The following is a 27005-nucleotide window of genomic DNA, read 5'->3' on the forward strand; positions in this document are numbered from 1 at the left end:
ACAAAGTGAAATTTCAAGCAAAAGTCCTCACACTTGGTGTATTTCCGACAATGAACTTGTCTACTTGTCTATCTTCTAGTGTCCATGCTTAGGCAAACATTCCTCTCAGACCCGACTTTGGCAATTCGTGACAAAAAAAAAAATATATATAAATAAATAAAAATAAAACCAACCACACAAATCAAACTGAAAAAAAATTACCGTGAGGATGGGGATGACAAAGAGATAAAAATCAGCGAGAGAGATTTTCACGCAAGGTGTCACGATGATATGTCAATGAGGCAGGTGGACTTGGGTGATAACTTAAAGCCGACGTGGAAGGAAAAGAAAAACTGCACCTGCGTGCTGCCTTCATGGTTGCCGGCCATGACACCCGGTCCTCAGGATTAATCCAGGATTGCATCTTTGCCCTTTGATGAGTTTTTTTTAAATGTTTCTGAGAGTTTAGGTCTTTAATAAAAGGACTTTGTTAGAGAGGAAGAGAAAGAAAAGAAAGAAAACAGAATGAGAGAAGGAAGAAAGGACAAATATTTTGTAGTCACGTATGCTTTTGGTAACAACAGCAATCCGTTAGTACAGTCATCATCATCACAACTACCTGCAACTTCAGAAGCCACTAACATACATCACCATCACCAACTTCCCCAATGTATTGTTGTAATAATAATCATTATCATAATCATTATCATAATCATCATCAAGAAATTGAAAGGGCAGAATGAAGAGTGTTTTGCCTTGCGATAATTTCAATGTAGAGAAAAGTGTGATCAAGGTGAGGGGACGAAGAAAAAACGAAGGTCTGGATGTCACGCCTGACGACTAGCCAACGAGACAAGAGAGGGCGGGGATGTCCATGAAACTAGTATTTTAGTGTTTGGACTCGCTTGTTCTCATTCTAATATTGCATCATACTGCTGTGTTTCATTTGAATGATCTTGCCTCCATTGGGAAGCGCCTCCACCCAAATACAAAATAAATATATCCACCCTGTACACACGCACCCGGTCTACCCCATTAAGCCCAGCGGTGCAGAACTGAACCGTGTGTAAGCCTCGCTGCAGCATTCAGCCCACGAAGCAAGTCTCTGAGTTATTTCCCCAACTTCATGCTTTTTAATCCGATTTTAATCCTCAGCAACAAAAATGTTGTTCGTTCGGCGGTCATCGTGTAAACATCCTGTAAACACTGGAGGGTAGGTATGCTGCGTAGTTGTCTCACAATGCCGGTTGTTTTCATGCACCCGTAATTTGTATTTACCTTGGCCACACTTCAGTCATGTTTGTTACAGTATGATACACTTCAGCCTGCGACATCTACCACGAAATTGTGTGTCCAACAAATTGTACATATACCTTAAATACTTCTCCTGCTCTTAAATGTGGGTGGAATCTCTCAAAGGACAGTGAGACCTACACTTCTGTAACGACTTAATGCTAGGTGTGTGATGAATTCTTGTGAAGGGTGGACCTGCGAAAGAATTAAACTTTTCAGTTTTGCTATCAAGATACTTTGTTAAAATTGACTGAGATATTCTGCTGTGAAAAGACTAAAATAAATAAATAAATAAATAAATAAAATAAAAATAATTCGTGAATAGGCCAATACTTACATCATGAGGACATACATTGTATGTTGTGGATCAGCAGGAATACTTTGTTATAAATAATAAACAGTTTTGGTAAACACAGAAAGGACATTCTGTTGAGGAATATACTTCTTAGAATAAAATATACAAGTATAATGATCAGTAATGTAATATATATTTAATAAACTATTAATACATATGTGGAAAGACATCCTGTGTTATGAACAGACAACCTCACTTAAGGGAGGTTATTTCGAAACATATTATCTTGGAATAAATACTAACTATACCGATCAATCATGTCATTCAATGTAATTGTATTTAATGCAACCATTATTCCATTATTACACAACCCAAAAGAGTTCTTTAGAAAGTTGATGGCACGAGGAAACAAGAAACATGGCGAAGGTCAATAGAGAGAAAGGAAATACAAGATAAAAATTTTACCTGCAACACCACAGGTAGACTAGTGCTGGAGGACAAAGGTCACTAGTTGATGTCATTATTATCTAGGTATGAAGAGGACTAAATGCCATAGTTATCAACAATATTGCTCTCATACTAATACATAGCCATAATAAATCGTAGTTGGACTGTTGCATTCTGTTTGCTTGACCGTTAGCCTGTAAGGTTTATTGTTTGTTTGTAGATATTTTTAATGTAATGCACTTTGTTATTCGCATTTCCTGTTTAAAATGTCATAAACCTTTGCACCAAGAATTCGTCAGTGTATTGGAAATAAATAAAATTAAAAAGAAAGCACGAAGCCGAACTGTGGATGTCAACTTTCCGTCCATGTAGGAGTCATTACGGGTGGCACAATACCCGGCATGTGAAAGACTATTGTGGCTCACCGTCGCCAGTAGAAAACATGCACCGAGACCTGGCGATGACAATGACCCCAGAAGGTGGCAGCTTTGTGGAGGTCACGCTCCGGGACAAAAACACTGGCAACAAACCACCGACCCCTGGGGCAACCCCCGAGGTTTCCAGCCGTCGGCAATGGCGCAGAGTTTAGTAGAAACAAATTCATTGAAATGTTCTACACACGTCCAGCGCTCAAAATGTTTTTGTTTAGTGAATGATTTGTCCGTCTGCGTGTCTGGCATGGTCTTCACTGACGTTGATGTCCGTCGTTCCCCGGATGTTTTTTCCTGTGCTTTCTCTGTGTCCTGGGACCCACTTCTCTCTCGATCACTTCTCTTTCTATCATCGTTTGTCTTTTGTCAGTCGTTCTCTGTCTTTCTGTCGTCGTTTGTCTTGTTTTTGTCGGTCTTTTCTTTGGCGCCAGTTCTGATGGCAGGTCTTATATCTCTTGGTTCTCAGTGCTAAAATGTTAGAGTACAACGATGAGGCCAGAAGCCATCCACCCGACTCTTTAGGGAAACAAATACAGGGTGGATTAAGTGCTGCTTGAGTTGAGGGTTTGTGGTCCCAACTGGAGAGGGATGCACAGAGCCGGTATGATGGCGGGTTTAGTTGCGGCCCTATGCTCTACTGGGGGTGGAATATGAACAAGAAAAGAACTGATGGGTGACTGACTGGCTGGCTGGACGGTCGTCACACCGTCATCATTCTTCCTAGCGGATCTCGAAATGTGTTTCTGTTTATTTATTCAGTGCTCATTCATCTTTCTGAAAACGTGTCTTGTAGCACTCATCGTGAGCAAAACTGTTTGAAGTGACGTAGCCACAAACAAACAAACAAACAAACAAACAAACAAACAAACAAACAAACAAACAAACAAACAAACAAACAAACAAACAAACAAGCCAACAAACAAACAAACCCACGAAAAAGTCAACCAATAGATAAGAAATTGGACTGCAACTATGTCAGAATGAAATGTCTAATATATCACATTTCAGAGAGTTGGGACGAGAGCAACTATTCCAATAAAACAGACTCGAACCTCAAACTGTCTGGTACACTAAACAAGAAGCCTGGGAGTCCGCCCCAACCTCTCACTCTCTCTGTCTCTGTCTCTGTCTCAGGTGGAGGTCAGCGAACCGTTAAATGCTGGAGGCCGCCACTACTTTCACTTAGCGCCTCACGCTTCACTGAGCAGCCAACATCTTGTGAGGGGACGCTACCTCTCTCATGCCACCCTCCCTTGCTTCGGGTGTTCACCCCTCCTCCAGGAGGCCACAAGGGAGGGTGAGAAACGGGCGGACACGAAACGGGGTGGGCCACACCGGGGTCACAACGAAGATGGCAACAGTTGGTGGGCGGCACGACAGGTGAAACACAGTCGGGTGGCTGCTACCTGTAGGCGGTGGTTAGCGCACTCGGGAAGACAGAAAAGAAAAGATGAGTTATGATAATTATGACAGATGACTTGACATACTAATGTTTATCATACATAAAAATAATAGATGATAGTGAACAAAATGCAAAATACGGGAATGCAAACAGGAAATTTAGTTTTTATTTAGAGAGAATGAGAGGTAAAAGAATACAAGGGAGGTAAGGGCTAGAAATGAACAAATATGAACACTAACTTTGCGAGCGATGTGTGTGTGAGAGAGAGAGAGACAGAGACAGAGAGAGAGAGAGAATACAAAAAATCATGGCGGCAAGTTAATGAACTCAAACACGCAAAGGATAACGGAAAGACAAAGTTTCGAGGAAAGCCACTTCCTGCTGTTAGACGGATGCGACAACAACACAAGTTCCTCCACCAGAATAGCATCACCTACCCCACCAGGAAAACATGAACAGGTAGAGATAGGCTACCCTGGGTACAGAGGCGATAAGGGTAACCAGAGGCACCGTGCGCCGCGCACCCGCATACGGTATTTGAGGGGTGGGGTTTCGTACGGTTCACGCGTGCACACCCCTTTAGCCACCCGAGTGTGTATCTAGTGTATAAAGATGTTTTGCGGCGATGAATAATTCCACAGCACGATGAGTTCAACTCGGAGACTATTGCGATGTCAGGTGAATTCACAATAAGAAGGATCTGCTTCTGTTACTGTATGTATGATACACAACAGCAAACGATTCTCTAGAGGCCCCCACCCGTTTGTTATGCCCTCCCACCAATCAAAAAAGGAAAAAAAAATGTGGTAAGTGTTGTGTCTATAGAGTCTACAAGCTTCGTTGCTTACTGTGAACTGGATCCACCGCCTCGTGTGGCAGGTGACTGTGGGATCGTATGAATGCCAGGAGTGTGTTAGTCCAACCTGGAACTTCGTCAAAATGCCAAAAGTGTTTATGATCCGAAAACGGCCGAGCTGTGATGACGGGTGCTCACCCTCTACCCGCAAGATACCCAGGTGGCACAGCAGGCAGGTGACTGTGGAGAAGGCCTTGGAGCTTTGGCAAAACAAGAATGTGCTCTTCGAACAGGGTAAGCAGCTGATTTCCCTCCTAGCTAGATAGACAGACTTGAAAAGACTCAGTGTCGGGTGGATCTGTACAGTCGATCAACTGTGACACAAACGAAGTTTAAAAAGGTGGAGTTCAGGTCCTCTCACTCGGGGAAATGAATTCTGTTTATTTACAAAGGACTGGCGGTACCCTGTGATTACTAAACAGAAATTGTGTAGACATGGTATCGTCTCCTTTATGAATTGAGATATTTCTTCGAAATTTTTATTATTTAATGTTTCAGGTGTACTTTTTCTCCGAAATATTTATAATTACAAAAAAAAAAAAAAAAGTTTTTGTTTCTTTTACCTTTTTACTCGGTGAGGTATCAATGTTACACCTCTTAATTAGACTGAATGTTCACAGCCTTCTACCTGAAGTACTCGGGTAGGTCTGTGCAAATATGCGCGCGTGTGTGTGTTCGCGAGTGTGTGTGTGCGCGTGTGCAGGAGCTCGTGTGGTCTTGCTTTGCCGTCTCCTCCTCTTTATTCCATCGAAGCCATCCTTTACTGGCTCCACTTCTGTTCAGCAGGTCTTTAACCCTTTTGTCGTCTGTGGGTAATCTTAATTAATTAACAATTGCATGATGGACCTGCACAAGCTACTCAATGCTTTAATCGCCGTCTAGAAGAAAAATATAAAAATATTCAATCTTTATAATGATTACAAAACTTAGGATACAGTCTCATCATATTTGTACTAATTAGAGTATGTCTGAATACGTTTATAAAAGCTGTTAATTTGACAAGGAATTTCTCCATACAATGAACACCGTGTTGTAAAAACGAATTAATTTTACACTTACGACAATTTTGCAAATCTTTAAATTTTATTTTCTTTGATATTTATTGTATATTTTGGGAAGCATAAATTGTGCTAATTACAGTATATATGACTATGTAAATTAGTATATATGTTAATGTATATTATTGAAGTAAATGTAATTAAAATAATTAGTAAAATAGGACTGGCTGACAATTTAAATCTTCCACTGACCAACAGTCAGCAGATGGAAGACGATTCCAGCGACAGTATGTTCTGTCTCCACAACTCCTGACAGTCGTGTCTGGTCTGTGACATCATGTGAACATGAATGTTTTGTTAATTAGTGTAAATGATGTGAAAAACGCGCGTGAACTCGACATTCCTGCATCGTCCCGTTGCCTACACCAACATTTGTCATCAAGGTTTTCTCTCGTTTTTCTGAGCGTGTATGTACCCTGAACAATTCTCTTTAACACCCGAAAAACAAGGTTGTGGTTGAAAGAGCATCACGATAACATCATCACAGACACAGCAGACGACAGACCCTGCGTCCGTACCTACGGAGATGTTGCTGAGGCTGAGGGCGAGGGTTTAAACTGACCCTGGGTCACGAAGGTACTTACTACTCCTCGTGTCTACCCCGGGTGGTCGTGCGTAACCACGTCGGTGCAGTAAAGTAACCCATCAAGATCTGTCTTGCTTGATTGGCGTGTTAGAGAAATATTTGTCACTAACTCGAATATTTTGCATGGACTTGACAAAAACTGTAGGTAGAGGAGGCCGTCAGGTGAGAAATACTCGAGGCTTGGCGACGCTTGAATCTTGCAACAGCCTTTTAATGGAGGATCGTTGGCCTCCCCGCCGCCATTGTGTCGCCCTGTGAACTCGCTCAGTCGGGGACTGTTTGTGGGCTGCACAGAAAATACGACAGAAAATTTGGTTCATAGTTTTCAGTTGTGAGTTTGAGACGAGGGGGTTGGGGGAGGGAGAGACAGAAAAGAGAATATAAATGTGAGAAAGAGAGAGTAAGAAAAAGTGAGAGTGCGCGAGAGAGGGAAAGAGATAGAGTGCATGTGTGACAAAAAAAAAAAAAAAAAGAGTAAGAGAAAGGAGGGAGAGAGAAAGTGTGTGTGTGTTAGGTGCGTGCGTGCATGCTGCAGCAGGAGAGGGAGTGATAGAAGAACGAGTAACAAAAGAGTGTTTGTACTGGAATGGTGTCTGGAATTGACAGAAAGGCCGCCTGCATATGAACAGGATCCACTAGCAAGATGCAGACAGCGAAAGAAGTAGATAAAAAAAAAAAACCAAACTCGAGTGAGTAGGTGGACAGGTAGGAGGAAGGAGGTAGACACAGGTAGACAGGTAGACAGGTAACGTCACGCCTGTAGAACTCTGGCGTCCCGTTGACATTCCTACCCAGACATCCCGGGTCTTTGAAACTCGCCAAGTGACAGCAGACATAATGCACCTCAAAGTGACACTTGTCATCATGTAACAGGTAAATATGTGACACATAACATGGCACCGACAGCAATCGGAGTAACCTGAGGTAGGGGCCATATCAAGAACCAGTTGCCACCCCACTCCACCCCACCTTTATTTCTCCAGACAACAGGGCAATGAAGGCAGCACCATCAACCCCCCTCTACCCCAAATTTACATATTTAGAACATTCTGATACACTTCTACTCTCACTCATATTCATATAACTATTAAGATATATATAGTTTTATATAAATACAGTTTCAACTCGTCTTGCCATTGACTATCCCAGCAACACCCATCCTACACCCACACGTTGTGCAATGAATTATCCTATCCCGCTTATATATATTTTAAAAAAAACCAAAACAAACATTTCGACGTGCATCTCGTACTATTTTCGTGTCGCCACCATCTCCAAAATGTGTTGAAGGGTAGCGGGGTAGCCAACCTGTGGTTTGTACAGATACGGGTACAGAAGGAGTTTACTACAGTACCCGGGCTTCAAAATATCTAAATAAAGCAACAATGACACCGATAAACCAAGATCTCGGTGGACAGAGATGAAGACAAGTTGTTCTGTTGACTTAGTGCACAGCCAGGAATCGTGGATATGTGAGGATGGACGGGTAGGTAAAACAAGTCACGTGATCTTTGCGGAATGAGATGTTAGTAACGATGTAGGGACCGGGGGAGGGTTGGGCAGAGTGCGGGAGGTTTCTCGCTCTTCTCACTCTCTTCCTTTCATTCCCCGGCCCTGTGAGGAGTCAGGTACCCGGAGCTGCAGCGGACTATGCTCTGGAATGTTCCTTTTTAATGTTGACAACCTGCTTCTGAGAAATTAGTCTGCTGCTTGAGATGATAACCGGTAATAATCTCTGTCCTTGACACTATCATCTGTCGCTCCAGCCTCTACCCCATCTTCAGCACTTTCCTTGTTACCCAGCCACCCTCACCCTCACCTGATGTACCCGGGCAACGGCCTCGTATCAAGCGATTGATATCCGCCGCAGCGGCGATGTCGCGCGCTTCCGTTGCCCTGTAACCCTGACATGGCGTGGGTCGTCGTCGATGGATGGCTGATGGCTCGCTCTCACATCCTCTTGCTACAGTTCTGTACTTGATCATCACCAGCACTTGTTAGTGGCGCTGGTAGTCGAGAGGTGGGGTGTACAGATGGATATCCACACCAGCATCTCTATGCGCATGCGCGGAAAGAGGAAATTCGAGGGGAGGAGGAAGTGGTTATTGTTTCACCTGCACGTGCATGATGTCAGCTCTGCATCACTGGCTTTCATGCTCGTTATTTCAGTTCCGCTTCTTCATCATTTCTAAAAAACAAGCGTCTTTGAATTTGGAAGAAGGATGTTGACGGTTACCGTAGCGGGGTACACACGACACCCGACCTTCAGACTCAGTTTTCAGGTGAAGATGAGAGGGTTGGGTGTATCGGCGTGGTGGCTGGATTGATGGTTAAATGGAAGAAAATGCCTATTGCCATCGGCAATCTCATGATGGAATAAAAAGCACTGAAAGAAAAGGTTTCGAGAAAAGATAGATGAATAGTAGTAAGCGTCAGAGAGAAGAGAGACAGAGACAGAGAGCAGAACAAAGAGAACTAGTCGGGTGGAGGGTGTTCCGATGAGTTGGGGTAGAGGTGAAGGGAGGGGTGGTTAGACAGCATCGTTTGTCATATTAATGACACTCTGCCTTACTGTGCGAACCTTTTACAGTCCCACAAACCTTCCTCCCGTAATGGATGTCGTTCATCTGACAACAGGCTGACATCTAGCGGGACGACCATATTTATCTCCCTTGGCAGATTGCACGTTCACAGTCTTGAACCCACCCTCCATCCCCCTACCCCTATCTTCCTCTCCAGACTAGGGGCCGGGTTAAGGTGATTTGAGGACAATCCTTGCCACCGCGATCCCAAGATCTTCGTACCCGAGAGGACACAGACATGCTCCACCTCCAGACGATGGACAAAGGCAAACTCCACCCCCTGGCAGACGATCCTGCAGACACACTGGTCCTCAGAGAAGAAGGAGAACTCCGTTACCTGTCATCCCTCCTTCGACAGCCGCCAACAATCTTTTCTTGTCCCGTCCCGTACAAACCCTCGTCAAGGGGCGCTGGTGATGGCGACTGGTTCTCGACGATCGCACCGAGCGTGTGTCAGGTTTCCACAAAATGTAACATGGCGGATGCGGCACAGCATGTGTCGTGCGTCACGTGACGACAGCAGCGTCTTGCCGCCTGCATTCCAGTCGCTTGCTCCAGGCTTTTTCAAGAGTTGCGCCGCCTGCAGCGAGCAGCGGTGACGAAGCGCGGGTCCCGACAATGGAGCTCTCTAGCGTGGGTGATCAGCTTTCACTGCCAGCCACCCGCTAATCCTTGCTCGCTGGGATGTACCCGGCAGCTTGACTTCAGCTGGGGGGAACCTTTCAGTGAAGGCGCTCGCCAGGCAAGGGTGGCGAGGCCCCTGCTCCTCCTCCTGTCGTCCACAGGACATCGAGCGGTCCTTGCACAGGACATTCATCGTCCGTGTATGATGTGGCTACTTCTTCGCCCTTTCAAATGAACCCTAAAAATTATGGGGATGAGTGGGAGGAATGTTTGTAGAAACTGTCGTAGGTAATACACATAGAGTTAGTTTATTTTTGAACTGTTGGCAACTGTAGGTGTATAAACCTGCAATCTTGGAGTAAGTTTCTTTGTACATGAAGATGTCCTCCCTCATAAACGTGGGCTGATAAAAGGCGACATCAGATGAAATTATCAGCCTGTGTACAGTGTGAGTGTGTGTGTGTCTTCATGCATGAAAGTGTATCTGCATGTATCTCAGAAACTGTCCTAATAACCGTTTCTGGAGTAGCGACCTCCAAGGAACTTGCTGTGGACACCCATTGCCCAACAGGTCCATTGCCCTCACTGACTGACTGCGCCCAAATAAATAAAATACGTTTTGCGTGGCAGAGACATGTTCTAACAAAGTTTTTAAGCTCATATTATCCAAGCTGGGTTAAAGATAGACATTATTGTAACTGAGACGATGAGCGATGTCAGACGTGAACGAAACATCTCTGTTTATCACCGTGATATGATATATACCCGACACCATCATTAGTCTTCTTGTCATGTCTGCTACAAACAGAGACTCATTGTGTGTGGAACAGCGGAGACAGTGAATGGCGTAGTCGTTGTGTAATATGTCACGTGGTCACACAACTCTATTCACGCTGTGGATGACGGGAAGACTGTGAAGTAGCGGGTGTCGGGTGCATGCTCATCTTTATTTACATTGGCGTCAGAGCTGCAGGAGTCCCCACAACTGCGGGGTGGAATGTTTGGGTATTTTCACTCCGATGGTCAGGTAAATGTAGTGAATGGCCGTCTTCCCTTTCTCTCTCATTCTCTTTTCAAAGGGAACGACGACAAAGATATCAGAGAGATTGGGAAAGGAAAAAAATATTACAAGAAAAATTATTAGAAAGATAAATCGCGACTTGTAGCGTTTGTGGCAACACGTGACACAATAAACTCCTTCTTTGAAGTCACCTGATGGATGTATTCATCACTTTCATCACCTTGATGTCTATCTTTAGATTGTGACGGTTGGTCTTCTTGATGTCTTGTCTCTATCAAGTCTTGGGTGTTACCTGCACACAAATATGCAGGCTTCATGTTTGGGGGACAGGTATCCAGCAAGGGAGACAAGCCAGAGAGAAGATCAGGGGGAGAGAAGAGAGGAGGAGGGAGGGTGGGAGAGATACACGGGGTGGGGAGGAGGATTTCTAGGAAGGGTGTGAACGTGCGATGTGGGTGTTGGGAGCGGGTGGACGATGACTGTGAGCAGGGTGTGAGGTGAGCAGTGTATCACTGGCCAGTAACAACACTGTGTCAAGTGACATCAGTGACTGTGTCTCTGTCAAAGCAGTTTCTATGGTGATAGTTCTGGCGACTTGGTGTGGGGAAGTAGAGAAAAGAGTGTTTCCAAAGTGAACAATGGCAGTGCCAGTGATACTGAGATGAAAGTACAGGTGAGAGAGTTGATAAGAGAGTTGAGTGAGTTCTACAGGTGAGGGAGGAGCAGCAACCAGAGATGAAGCACTCCACACCTCAGTTAGTCTGTGATGACAAGCTGTACTAGCATCATGTGATCATAGTTCCCTTGAAAAAAGTATTAAACACAGTGAAATCCGTTAAAGTATTTATGGCTCTTCCACAGATATTCATTTCTTAAGAAAGTTTGGAATTTTGAGGAGACCATAATTTTATTGTTCACTGAATTGGTCTCAGTTGTCAAGCGCCACAGATCGCGTGTACTTTGCGTGGGCTCTTCATTCTATTAATTTATTTATTTATTTATTTATTTATTTATTTATTTATTTATTTTAGCATCCGAAGAAAGTTTGTTTAGGTTGTATTTAGCTAAACTATCTGTGCAGATACGTTGTATGATAAACAACACGAAGAGTCTATTGTCCATTGAAGCTCTCTTGACAACCCGAGCTGATCATTTAGTCATTATTTTATTGTCATGGAAACATTCCTTTAAAAACAATCCACGAAATCAACTAACCTTTGGCATTTCTGGTCTTAGGGGTCTCTGTCGGTTTTCGCTGATCATCAGAGGACTCAAACAAGATCCGTTGCATGCAATGTTTTATTTATTTTCATTATGTTTTATTTTTTTTATTTTTATTGTGTTTTGTTTTTTTGTTTAATTTTATTGTGTTTTGTTTCTTTGTTTAATTTTATTGTGTTTTGTTTCTTTATTTTTATTATGTTTTGTTTCTTTATTTATAGTTTTTTGTTCTTTTTTTTTAAATTTTATTTATTTTATTTTTTTTTTTTTTTCTTTTTTCCCAGTTTTTTATTTTTTTTTTTTTTTTTTTTTTTTTTTTTTTTTTTTAAAACTATTTAATTGTTACATTAACACATTACAATTACATACAAAATCATCAAAATCATATTCTTAATTATATAACGAGCATACATAGCAATACTCACAAGCCTTATATAGGCCAGCATTTTGTCCCAACATTTTTGGAACTCCTGAATTACAAAGTAAATTTCATATAATCTAATATCTAACAAAGCCATAATCGTCATCGACTAACTATATAACAATATAAAGACATATAAGGTAGTGTATTCAAATTAATGGAAGCTAGTGCATGCTTAAGTTTTTGGAGAATCGGCCACCAAGTTCATATAAGGTAAGGCCCAAAAGGACTGTATGAGGTAGGACGTAGGACTTGGTTTGTCTTCTTGATTCATTTCCTAGGCGAGGCAGTTATTAAAATTTGGGTTGTTATAATTTGGCAGTATCTGGATATGGGGGTGGCCTGCGGTTGTGGTTTTTTTGATCTGCAAGTATAATTGATATAGCGTGTAAGATTAATCCCAGTAATTCTCCTGTCTAATTATTAACTAGGCATGCCAAATAAACCCGTGTTTTCAGATAATATCCCTTGTCATAATCCACCTTATTTGGCCACATATTTAAACGTTTTTTGGCCCAGAAAAATCTTTTGGAAAAAGCCATTTACATTTCCCAAAAATATGTTGAATGTCTTCATTCTAAGGGTACAGATATCATTTCTAAAGAACCCCATATTATAAAAGCTTTTGATGCAGATCTTACTCATGACTCTGGATGTTGGACCCATTATATTTTATATCTTAAATTTCTTCCTTTCTTGCCTGACGAAGTGCCAATCGACGATTTCTAATTTTAGGTTCTTGTATCCCATTTTGGAGGCCACAGTTTTAGGGCACCATTAATTATTCCAAATGTTCTTGTACAGTGGGCTCACTAGTTTGACTTACACAAAGAGTTTTATTTTGTAATCATAGTCAAGCGGTGTGATAGTGGCATTCTCCCTTGTTGATTGCATATTCTTATGGCTTTTATGCAACCATTGAGGGAGACAAAAATTATGTCCCTTCAATTCATTTATCTTTTCATTCTTTGACCAAATGACATCTCTTTTCAATCAGCAGAATGTTTATTGTAAATTATATCCTTTAGTCCTAGCGCCAAACTTTATATCAACCGAATGGGCTTTAATTTCCCAATCTTAATTTTAATTTGTTACCAAAATGGCTCTGATATAATCGTCTTATTATGTTGACACAACCACCTTCCCACCGTACGCATTTAACAGAATCTTACCAGAAACTATTTTACAGTTACAGAAGAGCACTACGGGCCGAAGTTTGTCTAGGTATTTAACATTTTAAGTGTGAGGACAAATAATCATTTTTCCAACTATGACTGGGTTTTCTGTTATGTTCCGCAAACCCATTGTTTAAGGCTCAATCCCCCATGAGTTCTTAGCGATCTCGGTATGATCATCCCCCCATTATATATACTGTTTTAGTAGACACTTTTGCTGGCTAAATTTTATCGCTTTTGTTCCAACGCCCAGCAGAAGCCAAACTGAATATAGATTTTTTGAATGTTTGTTAACAATAATGAATCTGGGGGATTTGGGCAGCAATAACTATAAGTGTGTTAATTTGACAAATAGACTTGAGTATTGCTATTCTCTAATGGAGTTAACTTGTCTTTTCATAGCCAATCTTGTACCATGTTCCTACTGAATTTCGGCTAGCTTGACTATCATTAATTTACTTTTACATCTTTTAGATTATTTAGTAAATCCAAATCCCCCCCACCAGAATATTTTGAACTCTCCTGAGGTCCACTGCTCTGTAAATTTGGGGGAATACTTCAGCTGTTGAATTGCTTTGCTCCCAGCCATATTGCACTGATTTTTCAGTGTTCAGAATAAACCAGATATTTTTTTCGAACACTTTTAATGTATCCATGATTCTTCAAGAACTGTCTATCAACCCTCTAAAGTCAATTCGTGTCATCGCATATGTACCAATTTTGTTCTCGCTATTTGTAATTTTTATACCTTTTATGCTTTATTTTTTTCTAATCATTATAGCTGAATCTTTACCACATAAGAGAAATTATCGCGAAATTGGGTCCCCCTGACGGCCATCTCTTCTAACATAGAAACCATTCAACAGTGCCATTAACTGACACACTACGACTTGAATATTTTGTGTAGAAAAGTGCTTTCCACTCTTACAAGATGTGACTAAAACGCATAAAAAATTCAACTTTCCGACAATACGAGCTCCAGCTGATACCTATCGAACGCTTTTTTTTCAAATCAAGAAAATCCAACAAAGCCAGGTTCTTTATTTTTATCCAAGCTTATCAAATCGTATATCAGCCTAACATTATCTCCTAGAAGTATCTTCCGCGCCGGACAAACAGATGGTCTTCATGATTAGGATGACAAACGTTTATTCTGTTTGCAATGCATGTTGAGCCATCTATATCCAGACTTTCTAGTAGTCCCCACCATCGTAACATACAGGTCTCCGATCATTTTTACACTTTGAGTCCTCAATAGGTTTATCTATTTGGGAAGCTATGATCAACCTTCTTCTATTTGGTGTTGCAGGCATATTCCCACCTTACTTAAACCTTCATCCCAGTCAGCAGCGCCACTCCATACATGAAAGGTCCAGTTGTTAAAAGACCTAACAGAAATTCCACCAGATGAACCATCACTACCTGGCGTCCCCTTACCCATATTTTAAAACCTGCCCCCCCCCCCCATGCTCACTCTTCTAAAGTGATATTCCATCCAAACAGATTGATTCAATTGTGTAAGTTTGTATATCCTCTATATAGTAAAGCTAAAGTCCTGAACAGCTCTTCTGAGTACAGGTGGAAAAGAATCTCGCACTTCGCTCTTATTCTTCAGTTTTCTAATACCTTTCCCCATTTTGCTTCTTTAATTTCGAATTTGCTTGCTTACATAATTACGGTTTTCCAGTGAACAGAAAAATACTTACTTCTCTCCTTCTGCTATTCCACTTAGCCCTGGACGAATCAGTACACCCTCCATTCTTTTTCTCTTAAACTAATTGATTCACTTTATTCTTTCAAGTTTTTTTAATTTTTTGTTTCTTCTTTATTATTATGCTATTATTATTTAATTAGTTTATTTCTTATTTATCGTGTTTATTTATTGTATATATTTATCATGTATATTTTTTATATTATTATGTTTATTAATTATGATTTATTTATTATGTTCTATTCATTTACTTTTATTGTGTCATTTTAAATTAGTTTTATATTTTTATATGGTTTTATTTATTTAATAATATTTAATATTTTAATATGTTTTATTTATTTTTTTAATTAGTTTTTCACGGAGGTAGGACCACATTATCTTGCAAAAGCTTTACTACCGGCACAAACTTTCTAGACGATTCTTCTACATTCATTAAGAAACTTGTCCGACCTGCCCTCCGATTTCGCGCCAGACTACCAAACCTGACCAATGTTTGGTTTTAATTTACTCCTCTCTTCCACCACTAGAGTTGTTTGTTGACAATAAGTTGTTTTCATCATTTGCTGTACAGAAATCTCTCAACGCTCGTGTACCCAGGTGGCGCAGCGACTTGTAGGATCTTTGTACGCATGACAGAATTATTTTAACACCTGAACAATTTAATCAAAACAAGTTGAGAGGCGCCGGGAGCCCCCCCGGGGCTTCAGTGGATTAAAAAAAAAGTGGGAACTGCTGTTTGGAGCAGTCACTTACCTGGATTACGCTCACCTGCCCGCCATGCAGGTCTCACCCCATTGACAGCAGCGGCGGGTCGCACGGACCTCCCCCAGCTCATTATGGGTAATTAGGGCTTATCGCCGCTGCCATCAGCCTTGGCTTTAACATCAACTAATGGACTGGAGCCAGTGTGGGTCGAACGATGTTTCCATCACAAACGTGTTGTGGGGTGGACTGCACTATGGGGTGGGTAAAGTTACAGGTGAGTGTAAGCAAGGTTTAACTCCGGGTACAGGTACGAGCTGAGGTTTCATGAAGGTGTGAAGGTATTGTTGCATGAAAACATGAAGTCTGGGAAAGTGAATTATCTGACTACAATATTTGGGAGGGACATCGCAAGTAGCATAACAGTTGCGTCTGCGTTCGTTTCCCACGATAACCGGGTAGATTATTATTTCTACATGGCAGTGATGACTGAATTGTAAAGACAAAGAACAAAGTATATTAATAACTGTGGCTCTCGAGCATCAAAATCGTTAGTCTCCCTCTCTGTGAATTAAATTATTTTAATTACAGTTCCACGCGAAAAAAAAACCCTACAGGAATGGTGTGTGTGTGTATTTGCGTAGTGTTTTATTCGTAATTTTGTTTTTTTTCCAACTGAGAACAAGTCCTGGCAAGGATATTTCCGCTGTTTGTGTTGCTAGCTGAAAATGAAGGAGATAAAATAGTCCCAAGAATATCTTTACGTCCTGTCGCTGATCATCTAAGGCACTCGGGTGGGCATAACGAGGGTTAGTCGCACACACTTCACAGTCGCATACCCATTACATTTACATTCCAAAAGAACTTTACGACTTTCATTGTGCATCAGACTCATCATTCCGACTGTGAGAAACACCCCGGCGCCGGCTGCACGGATCGACGACTGCCGAGCACCCAGGACTTCGGGTGGCTGCTCACCCGCCTGTACCCGCCGCTTATAAGAAAGAAACAGTTACAATTGCATCGCAAATTACTGAGCGCTTCGTTCGCCATCTATGGGCTGTCAGAGCCGCCGCCTTCACTCGACATCTGGGGCCAGTCCCCCACCCCGGGTGCTCGTCCTGAATGAGGCTTGCACTCCCCTTCCTCGACCCCCAGCAGTTCAATTGATGGAGCTGCGCGAATAGAAGTTGCACGCAGGGCAGAGAAATTACACAAATTCTTGTTCATCAAAAGAAGCAAAGTATTTGAAAGTTACATATGAACAACCGTTTGGTAGTCAGTGTCAGTGATGCAGAAAAAAAGGGAGAGGTTCTACCCGCCTGCCCCTGACACAAGGTCTCGTGTCACGAACTAAATACGGGTACGTGGACTGTAAGCAGCTTTAGCTCTGGTCGCGGTTTTTATTGCAAAAATAATTTGGATGAATGTTTTACTGGAGTTTATTTCGTACGAAGTATTCATGCAGTTCCTTTCGCTATCCGAGATTTTTGTACCTTAAAAAAACTTTTACTGATTGTTTCACAATATTTTTGTTGTTTTGTTCGTTTTCTTTGTCCTCTTTTCCCTTTCACCCCATATCTCCACTCCCTTCACAGAGAGAAAGAGAGATTGTGTGTGTCTGTGGGTGGAGAGGGGAGGGTGTTGCTGTTGTTTACTCAGAGTCCACATGAAAGGCTACAACAGGTCACAGGGCCAAGAAAAACGGTGTTGCGCGAGACGAGATGCGAATCACGATCCTTTCTGTTCTAGTGACAAGAGCTTCACAGTGGGGAGACAAGGGGATGTTGTTATGCAGACTGCTTCATATTATTAGTAATATTATGCAATATTGTTTTTCTCTTTCTCTTTTCTACTCTTTGACACTAGTTCTCTGAAGTTTGTGGGGTGTCCCCGACTTTGGGTTTTGTATACTAACCTCAACTCGAGCAGTCAACGCGAGCTGTCGTTGTTGTTGCTGTTGTTAAATTTGTTACGGACAATTTCCCGTGTGGATGCTCGGTACGTTGCACACGAAATAAATAATAATAATAATAATAATAATAATAATAATAATAATAATAATAATAATAATAATAATAATAATAATAATAATAATAATAATAATTCGCAGTTGTCACAAAACCCTTTTGGTCGACTGATGGCAGTCACAAGCTGAATGCAAAGTATTGCTGTATATATTTATGTATTTATATATTTAATGGCATTCTAAACAGCAATGCACATCCGTGTTCCACGTCCATGAACAGTAATGAGCCTAAGGGGGGTGAGAGCCGTTGATGTTTTTTTCCTGTAATGACTGGACTGGAAAGCGACAGTGGAGACGAAATATTTAACTTTGTTGTGACCGCTCGCTCTGCTTGACTTCCTGCTAACGAAGTGAGAAAAAAGCAAATTATGGCAGAATGGCGCTTGGCCTCGCATCAGTGGTTTGTCGACACCGTCTGACCGCCATAGCAAGACTGTCCATGCTTGCAACTCCCTCCCGTGGCAGCTGACCTCAGCGGAAAGAAACGGAGGTGCCCACATTTTTGCCTTAAGCAAACAGCAGACGTCAGCATGGCTGTTGACGCGTGAGATTCGATCTGGCAGACAGATACACCGCTGACTGAACATGTCTTCATGGATGATTCCGCCGTGCAAAGGTTCATCCCCGCGAGGAAGACACACAGGTTGCTATTTTTCCACCCACTCTTCTCCCCTTTCCTCTCTCTCTGATATCTTACCAATCTCTCTCTCACACACAAACAAACAAACAAACAAACAAACAAACAAACAAACAAACAAACAAACAAACAAACAAACAAACAAACAAAACGAACGAACAAACAAACAAAAAACGAACGAACAAACAAACAAACAAACAAACAAACAAACAAACAAACAAACACACAAACCAGAAGCGTGGCCTCCGCCTTACAGACCCTCGGATATCTCGTTCCTTTGACCTCATGACCCCACACAAGTCGTTACGTTCATGAACGACCAAAAAATCCGAGCACCGGGCCCCTGATGTGTTTTTCATCTTCGTCGTCTTTGCCAGAATCACCTGGCCCTCCCCGTTAATCCCGAGGGATTTATCTGCCTCGGATCGAGGCCACTTAAGTCCTCGGCTACAAAACTTTAGGGAAGACGGGACAGAAGGAAGTGCTGTCACTAGCAAGAGATTCAACCCCGTGAAGGATGTGAGTGATGTCAATAGTATCTTCATCAGCAACTGACTCAACACATGACAACGAGACAATGACCGTGACTTACTGAGGATTTGACTCGGGTGGAAGCAGGCGGTCTTTTCTTCTGAGCGAAAAATGTGATTTTAACTTCATGTAAAGGGAGGAAAAGCTCATTCTCTCTTTCCCTGCTGAGGGTTAGGCTCTGAGGATTTTTATTAAACCTCATCCATTGAGGTCTACAGTCCTAAGGCCAGCTGTGGAGGCTTCATGTCCTGATGTTCCTGACCTAGAGACGTCTGGGAGGCCTCGGGTTGCTGATTGTGCAAAGCAAGCGAACTGCAAATGATTTCCTAATTATATTTTTTTTATTGTTTTTTTTTTTGAGGGGAGGAGGTCATGGAAAGGGAGGTCACGCCCTCTTTCCAAAACGCAAGGTTACAATTGCGATGTTCAAAGACTTCTATCTCGTTTCAGATACACATTTTTTTTCTCTCCTTTCTTGAATCTTTCTATTGAATCTTGGGTGTGGAACTAAACTCACGGCTTGAAGGTTTATTTGCCCTCGTGTTGCCCTTTAAACAACAAGCATGAGCACTGTTCCAGAGGACCGACACATACTCTTACTGGGGTCACGTGACGCGGCCGAGGCGCTGGGAGGAGAGGCCGACGAAAGATGAAAGCCTGTGATGTCTGCGTGGTTCGTGAGAAATGGACGGCGATACCCAGCGGTTTAGAGAGCAGATACAACACAGGTCCCCTCACCTCTCGAGAAACTCCTTTTCTTCAGTTGTGCGAGTTCGCGCCGTTATTCCGATATGTGGACGGAGCCAGAAAAGTACACACAGCCATTCTCACACTTCCACAATCAGGTGCTGGAAGACCTCCACCTGCTGGCGCCATTGAAAGACGCTGTCAGGTGTGAGATTGAGCTACGAGCTGACCGAGGGCAGCTTTTGCTCCCCCCTGATGGGCGATGCAGTCGCCGATGAAAGCAGCGATACAATGCCGATCTTCGCTTTTATTCGGAAGGTGCGACGATGTTGACGTAGGTGTGACTAGCGCTCGGTGCTGCCCTCTGGCTGTTGTCCTACTCCTGAAGGGAGGAAACCTAGAGTCTGAACTGGAGTGTGTTGCTTGAGTCGACAGAAATGACCAGTCCTCTTGTCCCCTTCAATGAAAGAAACTTTTGGCAATAAAAAAAAGTAAGGAGAGTAATATTAAAATGAAGGAATCGTGAACACGAGAGTACCAAGCTTCGATTTTCAAATATCTTCTCACCCGGATGTGTAGATCGTCAGCGTGTGAAAACACTTCAGTTCGCTCGCTGCGCCTGACCTCCAATGGTAAAGCTATTCATGTGATTCACAGAGGATAGACTTTGAAGGATTTTTAGTTTGGAAAGAGATTGTGTGAATAGAAATTACGGGAAATTTTTTAAGCAGGCCAAAAAAAAAAAAAAAAAAAAAAGTGGGCGGGGGGGGGGAACTTTGCCGAACATCATCTCCCCTGATTATGACAACTGAGTTTTGTTCTGGTGGACGCCCTCATTGCTGGCAAACCTTACAAGGTATTTGAAAGCTGGCAGCAAAGTTCACAAGACATAATCCCATTTTACAAATGTACCCAAACCAATTAATACAATACTCTCTGATCAACTTGACCCACAATCCAGAACGCTTCTAGGGAATTCTCGCGGCTCAGATAATGAAACTACTTCAACAGTTTAATATCTGCTTATTCCCGGGGTTGGCTTATTTTGTTTTTGCTGTTTTACAGGATTTTCCTTGCTTTTCCTTTGTGTGTGTGTTGCATGCGTGCGCAGGACCTGAATAGAAAAGGAGGGGCAGGGTTCAATGCAGTAATGACAACTACTTGGTCCTCGACCAGCCAGAATGAGAAATGACAGCATCACGTGACTTGTGTGGCAGGACCTTAATTGCAGTCTCACATTCCGTCCTGAAAGTCTTGTCGCAGAGTTAATCTCGTCCTCCAGCTGATTTCTCCACCACGGCTTTCGTTTACATTCGTATTGTTGCTGGTTCATCTAGCTTATCATCTACGTTTCCCTGGCTGTATGTTCCTGTCTGTACCTCTCTGTCTTTATGTTCGCTTTGCGCATGGCTTGTACTTCGCTCTAACTTTGTCTTTGACAGACTTTGGAGATGTTCGCGATGGAATTGAACCAACACGGCAGGGGGAGCCACACGGTCTTCACCCAGCTTCTCCATCCGCGCCACGGCCGGCAGAAGATGCTCAGGAGGTCCCAGAGAGGCCCACACAGCATCAGCTGCTGCAACAACAACAACAACAACAACAACAACAACAACAACAACAACAACAACAACAACAGCAGCAGCAGCAGCAGCAGCGGCAGCAGCAGCAACAACAGGAACAATGTGTTGACTACACCAGCCCCCTGTCGACAGAGACCGGGTCTCCGAGGTCTGAGGTCACGGCCACCCCCAGGTCGAGTGCCTTGTCCTCGCCGACTGGTTCTGTCAGCCCCCTGGAAACAGTTACATCGCCGCTCTTTACCAGGATGAAATACTTTTTCTCGTCTTCATCCTCATCGTCATCCTCATCGTTCTCCTCATCTTCACCGCCATCGTCTTTGCCACCAACGACACCAACAAAAGAGCCCCGAAGAGCAGCGCCATCGCCGGCATCCAGAGCAAACAAGTCACTAACAGAAACATTCCAAGCAGGACAGGTGCCACCGTTCATGACGTCACCATTGTTACCCAGGAGTCACCTGTCATCCACGTCCTGCGGGCGAAGCTGTGTGTACAAATGTTGTTCTCAGGCGGCGAGCAGGCTCAGCAGTTATATCCATGGAAACCTGGAGATACGCCAACACCGCATCTTCCCAAAGACAACCCGTTTCCGGTCAGCACCACGTCACTCTGCCTGCAGCCCACAGCGCCCTCTACATGTCATCGGGTGCTGCCCCCTCACTGCCCGCTCCCCCTACCACCCGCGTTTGGACTGCACCCACTGCCCCTCCCCGGTCTCCCCTGGCCCTCGGGTGATGGTGTCTACCACCCGGTTACCCACAGAATACCCGTGGCGCACACTAGGGAGTTCGGGGTGTATGGGATTGTCGCCCCTGAGGAAGTGCCCTCACCGCCAGAGAGCGTGGTGCCGGACATGCCCACCTCGCCTCTGTTGTGTATGAGGTCGCCAGGTGCTGAGAGACCGTTTGGACTGCACGATGCCAACAAAGGGTGGATGTCAACAACAACGACAGGGAGGGGAGCAGGAGGCAGGGCTACAAGTCACCTTGTGGAGGGGAAGCCTTGGACACCAGCCTGTGTACAGAGCAAAACTTCAAGGCGCTGCTAGAGGTAGGCTGTAGTCTTCCACAATTAAAATAAGGATTATTTATCATATATACACATGTATATATATCATGTTGCTTGCATCGCATCATATCAGGTTGGAGGACAATTAAGTTGGGATTATATTACTTTCCACATTATTTCACACCGCTCTATCAAGTCCTTTTTATTGAAACATACTTCTAACATTTAAATGTCTAGATTGCTGCAATTGCTTTTCTCATGACTGGAATGCAAGAAAGACACTATTTCCCTCAAATCTGACAAATGACAAATCCCCAATCAATTCTTCAATCCCAGTGGACAGTTGTACTCGGGGAATGCGCCACAAGTTACACAACTAAAGACAGAACAAGTGGTGGTTGATAAGACAAGTGGTGCATCAGAGAAAAGTTACAAACAATCTGACCTGTAAACCATTTGTTAGAGACACCTACATCATCCCTCCGTCATACACTCAGCTGATGGTTCATCTGTGAGTGTGACTGTCACTGGACTGAAGAAGGAACAAACCATCTCAAGTGCCTGTCACAGACATAATACAGACATAACCATTTACCTCAGTTTAATAAACATATTCTCCTGTTAGAAAGTTTTTTAGACCATCAACCTCAGTGCTGTCACACTTCCAGTCAGAACCATAATACCCTTCACCCTCCATCCTTCACCCTCCACCCTCCACCCTCCACCCTCACTAAGCTTTGATGATCAACATGTTATTATCCCACTTCCAGTAAGAGTCACCCAGAGTGACTTGTGATGATGACAATAGTGATGATGGCTGTGATAACATGCAGTCAAATGATGCCGGGTGTGATGACGATGTGCAGAGAGCCAACATGTGTGTGGAGACTGTCAACGACGGCAAAGGTGTGAAGAACCCGCTGCTGACCTCTGACCAGCGCCACCCGCAGGTAGACAGAGGACGTGTGGGTAGGTAGCGGTCTGTGTGTAGGGTGGGTGATGCACGTGGGGTGTGTGTGTGTGTTTTTGTGTGTGTTTTTGTGTGTGTGTGTGTGTGTGGTGTGTGTGTGTGTGTGTGTGATACTAAGGGTATGCATGAGTGTGATATCTGGAGTAACCCTGTATGTGTTTGATTCACTTGGGTATGTGGTGTGTCTTACATCTGGGTTCTGTCATATTTCGATACAATAGGTTATGTTTATACGGGTATATGAGTTATTTTTACTTGTGTTATGCATTCGGGGCACGTCTGTATGCATACTTGGAGTATTATCTGTCTGAAATACATCAGCGAGCAGACGAAGCTTTATTTAATAGAGAGCATTAGAGAAAGGTGAGAAACCAAATTAATCTGACTGCAAGCATATCTTTGGTTGGCTTTCTATGAATATTTTTATGTACTTTCACCGTTATATCTCTTTATGATTTTTTTCTACAGATATTTAAAAAATATATATCAGCTAACATATTCGTGCTGTTGTTAGGGGTCCAGGTGACACCTCCGTGTAAAAGTTGTATTCTTTTGGTCCTGTCAGTTATACACCTCGATGAGTGATTTACGGTTTGTTTACTTACTACCATGCCATTAATCTGCAAGGGTTCCTGCGGCTAGAGGCGTGCCATGCGTGCCCGGTGTGTGGGGTGGCGTGCGACACGCCGAAGTTCCTCCACAAACATGTCAGGACACACAAAGAGCTCAAGCGCTACCTGTGCTCCTTCTGCGGCAAGGGCTCCAACGACACCTTTGATCTCAAGCGCCACACCAGGACGCACACAGGTGAGCTCGCAGGAGTCGCAGCAGAACACCTGCGGTTACTTGACGGCAGGACTTTGCAACATCGCCTCTGTGGCCGCGAATTTCAGTTTTAATGACCATAAAGATGATAAATCTTCCGGGGACGGTCTGGCCTAGATAGGTTGAAGACTGAACCGGAAGTCGCCAAAGCGAGGCGCCAACTGTAGTTTGGTGAGAGGTCGGTGTGGGTTTGGGTGGTGAAGTCTATCAACTTACACAGATCACTAGGTAGATGAACTCTTATGGTAGAATGCACTGGAAGAGGAGGGGAAAAAAGAAATTAATCTGAAAGATGTGTTGACTTCAATGGTTGGTCCATCTCTTCTTCTTCTCTCCTTCCAACCTGAGGTGTCTGTCCTGTTTCATCATCGTCATCATCTCACACACACCATTTCTCTGTGGTTGAGCATCTGGACAAAGATGGAATGCCACTGTCAGATCATTCAACAAGAGTGTAATCTGTCACACTGTCACACCTGTCACACCTGTCACACCTGTCCTGTAGAATGGAAGCAGGGACAAGCTTTACAAACACTCGTCTACTCTGGTGGCATCTGCTACACGCCCACCTGTCTGCTACACAACACACACAACAGTCCAGAATAAATGTTTTGCACGTCAAAAATGAGAGAGAGAATAAGAAAACCGTAGTAAATAAATTCCCGGTGTTTACTAACCTTCTATTTTCTTGTCAAAATTGTTTGTCTAACACTCTCCTGACATCTTTTCCCTCCTTCAATGCCTTTACCTTCAATTCACAGTAAATAACAGATTTCTCCTCCCCTAACCCTCCCTTTTTCTGTCTCATCCCCGCCTCTTTTTAACGGCAAACTAAAGCCAGCTATATCTATGTCTGTTGTCGATGATTTGCCTTGGCAACACGAGCCTGATGGTGGTGACTACAGGTGAGTAATGTCTCGGTGTCCACACCTTGTGGCAGGTGTCAAGCCCTACAAGTGCGACTCGTGTGGCAAGGCCTTCACCCAGCGGTGTTCTCTCGAGTCTCACTGTCGCAAGATCCACGGACAGAACCTCCCCTTCGCCTTCAACGAGCGCCGAGCCAAGATCTACGTCTGCGAGGAGTGCGGCCATTCCACCTCCAGCCCAGACACCCACTTCCGCCACCTGCGCGCGCAGCATCCGGGACATCCGGCCCTGCTCAAGCACTACGATCGCCGGCAGTTTAAGTTCGAGAAGGACAGAGGAGGGTGAAAAGGTGGAGGAGAAAGAAGAGGAGGACGAAGGATGGTTGCAGGTGGATGACACGAGCGAACACTGACAGTCGTGAAGCAGGAACGTGAGTCGCAGACTTTGTAACACGGACTGGGCCTGGTGATGGAAGTGAATAACATGATGATTGCTATGTTGGTAAACATTCTTTGCTTCACCTGCCGATGGTCCTCAAGAAAGATTCAGCTGAGTTTTGTTTTCTTGTAATATGCAAATGTAAAGGTCGGTCCATGACTTTTTCAGGGTTAGAAAGTGAGGTGCGTGAGGATGCCATTGTCCACCTCCTCTTTCTCGCTGCCTTATCTCCCCAACCCTCTCTGGAGTCAGGTACCCATTCCTGCCAGATGGGTGGACTGTGGAAGGGTGGGGGAAGGAGTAGCTGTACTACACGGGTATCGAACCAACGCTCTAACCACTCGGATACCCGCTTCCGGTTTTTCTAGTAAAGAATTTGAGTTATTTATTTCTTGTAATGGTACATCCTTAAAGGCACAGACATTCCACAAGAAATAACATTATAATAATATATAAAGCAAATAAAGCTTAACAAGTATAAGCAAGTCGGGGGAAAAGACGTTTACTTTTTAATTAGAAATTCACCGATGTGTTTCTACTCTTTTGACGAAAACCCATGTACGACACAAGTTCCTCAAAAGTTTGTATTGAATAAAAGTCGAATGACGAGTCCCTGAAGGTGGGCAGACAATCGCTGCATTTCATGACCTTTTCCTTGCTTCTGAGCCCACTTCCGGCTGAAGTTGTGTTGTTGCTGCTGATGTTAGTGCGAGGATGAGGAAAGGGGTGAGGAAGGTTAGGGGATGCTCAATGACATAAAACTGTCGATACCTGTACAATGTTTACTGACTGTAAACTATGAATGTTTACACACGTACACCAACTGTTTACAGACTGAAGACTTTTATCTGATCTCATTGTTATGGAATTATTATATGCAACATCACTAAACAAATGCACTGATGTAGGTGTGCAGGTGTCTGTGTTGGTTTTATTTGTGCGTGATTGCGGAGTATGTCGTTTCGTTTTGATAACAACACGACGACGACGATGATCATGATGATGGAGAAGAGGACGATGACGCCCTATCTGAGTTATTCAGAATTATTAAACGAAACTATTTTGCACACAAAGACTCGAAACCCTTTCCGAAAAAAATGCCCTGGCGGAACGAGTTGCTGATGACAAACTAGCGACATCAGGGTGCAAGTCGACAGTCGCCATCTACCCAGCCTTCACCCCGCTGTTTGCCATTTAATACATTTAAAGAACATTCACTGATTCTGACAGGCGGCTGCGGTGATGAGTGCTCAGGCAAAACATTCACCAACCTGTGTGAGGGACGCGGCCACATGGGGGGCTTTGGTGAGTCGACTGAGTGTCTCAGGTCGGCGCGAAACTTGATGTCTGTAAGGACCTAGCCTGGAGGAAACATTGCCCATGCACTACCCTGCCCTGCCTATCAACAGATGGGTATCCCGTATCTTGACTTAGATAATTGGGAGGAAGGGGAGACGTCCTAGTTTAAATTTTCTCAGCATTTCCAGGACACGGTGAGCCTCTGAACCCTTCCTGTCCCTACAGTCACAGGTCTGTAGGATCCCTTAACTGTCTAACCGTCCTCCACCCGCCATCCACAGAGCAGCAGATGGTGTGTGCCAAATGGCGAGCACCACCACCTTCTGT

General features: G+C 43.6%; 1 protein-coding gene across 2 annotated transcripts; it reads left to right on the top strand.

Annotated features, from left to right (window-relative positions):
• The first annotated feature begins 3732 nt into the window (after positions 1 to 3732).
• Positions 3733 to 26286, top strand: LOC112560441 (putative transcription factor Ovo-like 1). Of its 2 annotated transcripts, XM_025232306.1 has the most exons (5): positions 3853 to 4937; positions 21131 to 22321; positions 23146 to 23248; positions 23877 to 24056; positions 25015 to 26286. In XM_025232306.1, exons 3-5 carry the CDS (start codon positions 23155 to 23157, stop codon positions 25284 to 25286), a joined length of 546 nt encoding a protein of 181 aa, XP_025088091.1. In that variant the 5' UTR covers positions 3853 to 4937; positions 21131 to 22321; positions 23146 to 23154; the 3' UTR covers positions 25287 to 26286. The 2 variants fall into 2 exon arrangements, with proteins under 2 accessions (XP_025088090.1, XP_025088091.1); XM_025232305.1 differs by lacking the exons at positions 23146 to 23248; positions 23877 to 24056; positions 25015 to 26286 and having other exon boundaries at positions 3733 to 4937; positions 21131 to 22317.
• The last annotated feature ends 719 nt before the right edge of the window (positions 26287 to 27005 follow it).

Source organism: Pomacea canaliculata, linkage group LG3 (assembly GCF_003073045.1).
Source record: "Pomacea canaliculata isolate SZHN2017 linkage group LG3, ASM307304v1, whole genome shotgun sequence".
NCBI lineage: Eukaryota > Metazoa > Mollusca > Gastropoda > Architaenioglossa > Ampullariidae > Pomacea > Pomacea canaliculata.